The 4,079-nt window shown below is 39.9% G+C and overlaps 1 protein-coding gene across 2 annotated transcripts; it reads right to left on the bottom strand.

Annotated features, from left to right (window-relative positions):
- LOC149848855 (uncharacterized) lies at positions 1-3,348 on the bottom strand. 2 transcript variants are annotated; one of them, XM_089997775.1, is made up of 3 exons: positions 2,635-3,348; positions 2,059-2,232; positions 1-1,980 (listed from the first exon to the last, which is right to left on the bottom strand). In XM_089997775.1, the coding sequence occupies exons 2-3, from the start codon at positions 2,213-2,215 to the stop codon at positions 320-322; spliced, it is 1,818 nt and encodes a 605-aa protein (XP_089853901.1). In that variant the 5' UTR covers positions 2,216-2,232; positions 2,635-3,348; the 3' UTR covers positions 1-319. The 2 variants fall into 2 exon arrangements, with proteins under 2 accessions (XP_089853901.1, XP_089853894.1); XM_089997768.1 differs by having other exon boundaries at positions 2,059-3,348.
- Positions 3,349-4,079: the final 731 nt, after the last annotated feature.

The following is a 4,079-nucleotide window of genomic DNA, read 5'->3' as shown; positions in this document are numbered from 1 at the left end:
TAGACAATAAGAATCAATTCTTGTATCAGGGAGTATAATGGCTTTATATCAAACCTACTTGACTACAAGATTTCGACAAAAAAGGATTACAGGTGGGATATCAACAGACAACTTTTCTTCTCCTAAACTTGTGTACAAATAGACCAACAAAGAGGAAAAAGAACATGAATAATAACATTAGAAAAAAATAAATGGGCTTTTGCATACTCGTGTAACTGCTCTTGCAACTGTTCTCTAGCCTTGGAAATAATGTAATTGACATAGAAGCGTGGATGACTAAATGACCGGAGCAGGAACGTCTCCATAATTCGACGCCAACTTAGTTGATTCTGGGACTGTTCCTCAGTGCCTCATTACTCCAGGCTTCATCGCCAAAAATTTCCTTAATCATACTACATGTTGGCAGGATATCAACATCTTTCCTAGAAAATGAAAGGAAATCAACATCCCAGATCTTTGAATCACAAGGTTGCTCTGAGACGAAACCATGCCCAAACACATTACCAGGCTCCTTGTTTGCATACTCATTATTCACGCAACGCGCTTCGGCCCTGTCAACTTCAACCTTAGGAGTAGCATCTGGGTATGGCATAAGAGTATCGGCTGCACTGTAGAAGTCATTGTCATTATGGTAGCATTCGTATGACGTACACGAGTCATCTTGTACATCTTGATCATCTATGCATCTGCCATTGTTTGTTTCATCAAGCTGAAGGGCCAAACCAGAACCACAACCAGCATCAAGCGACTTTGTGAAACATTTTTGAGCATCAGGTTCTTCAGAAACATCTTCAAACAAAACCTCCACCTCCTCCCTTTTTCCATTCTCCTTCATTGCCTCCTGATCCTCGTGCCCTTCCTCCTCCTCCTCCTCATCATCATCTTCACCATCATCAACATAGTCATCTTCATCATCATCATCAGCAGCAGCATATTCATTCTCACAGAGCTCATTGGCAACAGTGTAACCATCATGATCAACTGCTTCAGACTCCATGACAGAATCTTCATCCTCTTCTGACACTTCTAGCTCATGGTCATCACTTCCCTGCCACTCATCATTATCACTGTCAGCATCACAAGTCTCCAACCGATTCTGCAGAGCTCTTCCACGGAGCATAAAGACATTGAAATAGTAACTAACTATCTCCCTCTTGGTCCTTGTGGGGAATGCTAAAGAGAGTTCAGCCCAAAAGTTTTGGCCCAATGATACAGGGTTGGAATAGACAATTTCCTGGAAGAGGTGTTCCTCATCCACGCTCCATCGTCTTGCTACATCCTCTCCCATCTCATTAAACCCCAATTCCATTAATATGTTCTGCCCAAGAAGTAACTTCAGCCCTTCCCTCTCTTCTGCTATGTGCAGTCTCGCACATCTCATTGATCCTTGGTTCAGGCAGGTGCAGTTAACCCTACCACAACCAACACTTTTGTCGTGGTAAGCATCTGATTCCAAGTTGGGCATTTGGATTATACAAGATCCCATCATCCTCTGATCATCTTCCTCATCCACGCCAATAATTCTTGGAAGTGAACATGAAACTGCAGGATCAGTGGCCACAGCTGCAACCAACCTTTTTGAAGAGAGAGACGAGTTCAGGCACTGTAGTTCCCATAAAGGCACATATGCTTGATGATCAGGTCCAATTGCTACATGCTTCCGAGGGTAACAATCAATCAGTGGAAATTCAGGCTCCTCAACATCTCCTAATACACCTCTCGAGCAATAATCTTGCAGATCACAAGAAACCGATTCATCTATGGGTGAATCAGACCCAACGGTTTCCTCTCCACAAAAGACATTGGCGCATGACAAGCTGCAAGAACCTCCAGAAGCCTCAGTTTGAGACACACCAACCACATCAGATGCACCATCATCCCCAAACTTCCCATCAGCTAGAATCTTAGATGAATCAATGGTATGAGTCGGCAGTGTTTCAATGTCTTGACAATTTGATGGCCATTTATCACCTTCAATAGCTTTACAAATCAAAGCAGGGTCAGTTCAAAAACAAAATTCAAAAATATTGTGCCGGTGAAACCACAGCCATATTTTACCTGAATTAAATAGCTTATGAGGTAAATTACTGCACGGGACGGTTTCTACAGGCTTAGCAAGTTGACTATTGTACTCCAACTGTCCAGCATGCTTCTTAGAAGCAGATTGGCATAGCTCATCATCACAAAAAGACCTTTTGTTTTGTGCGAACCCCATACTTATGCAATGTATTACTAACATAATACATACAAGTCAGCGTAATCATCACAAAATGGAACCATGTTTCTAACAGAGATGTTTGAAATTCTTAAAACACATAGCAAGCATGAGCAATCAACAGCTGAAAAGAACATGACTCAATATTCATTGATTCTTAAGCTCAATTATATTAGCTATTCAATCACCTATAGACAAGCTGTGCACTATTCTTAAAAAGTTGAACTCAAACAAGCTTTAGGTTCCGGAGTTTAAGTGAGTTGGACGAAGTTGCTAAACCACAACATGCTCAATGCAAGAATTCCACCATGCACAAACGGGTAAAACAGAAAAACTCCCGCAAAGGAAAACGCACCCATCATTACTAAAGTAACAGCAAAACTCAAGCTAACAACGTCCAAAATAATAATCTAACTTACCTCGAAAGAGCAGCCCAAGCAAGAATGACGGTGTGTATGATGGTAATCAGAGTCGATAAGAGAATAATTATCAAACCCCCAAAACAATTTTTGAACAATCCAACAAAATTGAAAGATCGAACGAACACGAAACCCTAGTAGTCTACTACAACTCCAAAAAAGGTTACGAGTGGTAGCCAACTGAAAGAGGGGAACTAGTAAACAAACGAAGAAACACAAGATTTCCACCGAACCTCAAGATCGAGAGATAATTACCGAGACCCCCCAAAAAATCCTAACCCTAGGATTACAACCAAGGGAAACCCGCCAAATCTCTATCAAATAGAAACCTTAAACGAAAAATAGACCACAAGAAGGCGTAAATCACACAAAATACCCGACCGATCGAAGGCGGATTCGAAAAGCCCCAAATCCTAACCCTAAATTCAAAATACCCACTAGAAAACTCAAATCGAGGACAGATCAACGGAGCAAACAAACAGAGGTCGAACAGCCGTTGATTCGAACCACGATATCTAGAGACCGAGGAGAGGAAGAGGGAGGGAACAAGAAACCCTAACCCTAACTAGTCGAATCAGGAGAAGGAATAGGCGAAATCGGTATTAATCGAAAGAGGGGAAAGCCAGGAGAACGAAGAAGGGGAGGGAGGAAATGATCGAGAGGGGGATTCGATGAGGGAGATCGATCGGATCTAACCTCAGAACGATCGAGGGGAAAAGGCAAAGTGCGAAAGGGTAAGGTTAGGTTTTGTATTTTCAGGAAACTCGTAAATTCGAGCGATTGGATATGGACGAAACCGGTTCGATATTAAACTACTAATTTGCCCTTAGCACTTCCTAAGTCTAACCTAAATGCCATTTTTTTTTTCTGATTTCGAGGTGTGTAGTGTTCTAAGCAACTAGTTTTTATTCTTGTGAAATATAACCGAAAACCTAGTTTTCGTGAAAATCTATATTTTGAGAAAAATATGATTTTTTTTTTCAAAAATCATCTGTATATAAAAAAATACATATTTATACATAAGGTAAATGTTTGTTATTCTCAACAGTAAGTACAATCTGCTTAGAAAATCATAGCTGTAATTTGTATCCACTGGACATGTTTTGTTTATTAAGAAACACAGCTTGTATCATTTTTTTTGACGTAAAAGTATGAGTTTGATTCATAAAATTTCTGCACATTGCGGGCAGTTGATTTTTGAAGCAAAAAACCTGCATACATACGAGTTGCAGACAATCTAAAATTTAAAAACTATGTAGATCACATTTACATGGTTAGATCCACACACAAAAAAGTAAAAAAGTTAAAAAAAAATAATAATTTTTACTTGAATGTATGTACAAATGATTGCACCAAAATATATATATATATATATATATACCCGACCATATACGTGCCTGACCAAAATGGATGCACACTAAAAGTCCATCTCGCTGCAGCATAAA

The sequence above is a fragment of the Nuphar pumila genome, chromosome 1 (genome assembly GCF_984573655.1).
Source record: "Nuphar pumila chromosome 1, dmNupPumi1.hap1.1, whole genome shotgun sequence".
Classification (NCBI taxonomy): Eukaryota; Viridiplantae; Streptophyta; class Magnoliopsida; order Nymphaeales; family Nymphaeaceae; genus Nuphar; species Nuphar pumila.
Note: the sequence above shows the minus strand (reverse complement) of the source record. Positions and strands in the feature narration are given on the sequence as shown.

What these genes read in the sequence shown, in the direction of transcription:
- LOC149848855 (XM_089997768.1), bottom strand. Translation starts at nt 2,239, where the DNA reads ATGTTAGTAATACATTGCATAAGTATGGGGTTCGCACAAAACAAAAGG. An exon ending in TCATAAGCTATTTAATTCAG is followed by an intron (nt 1,981 to 2,058) that starts GTAAAATATGGC and finishes TGATTTGTAAAG; the next exon opens with CTATTGAAGGTGATAAATGG.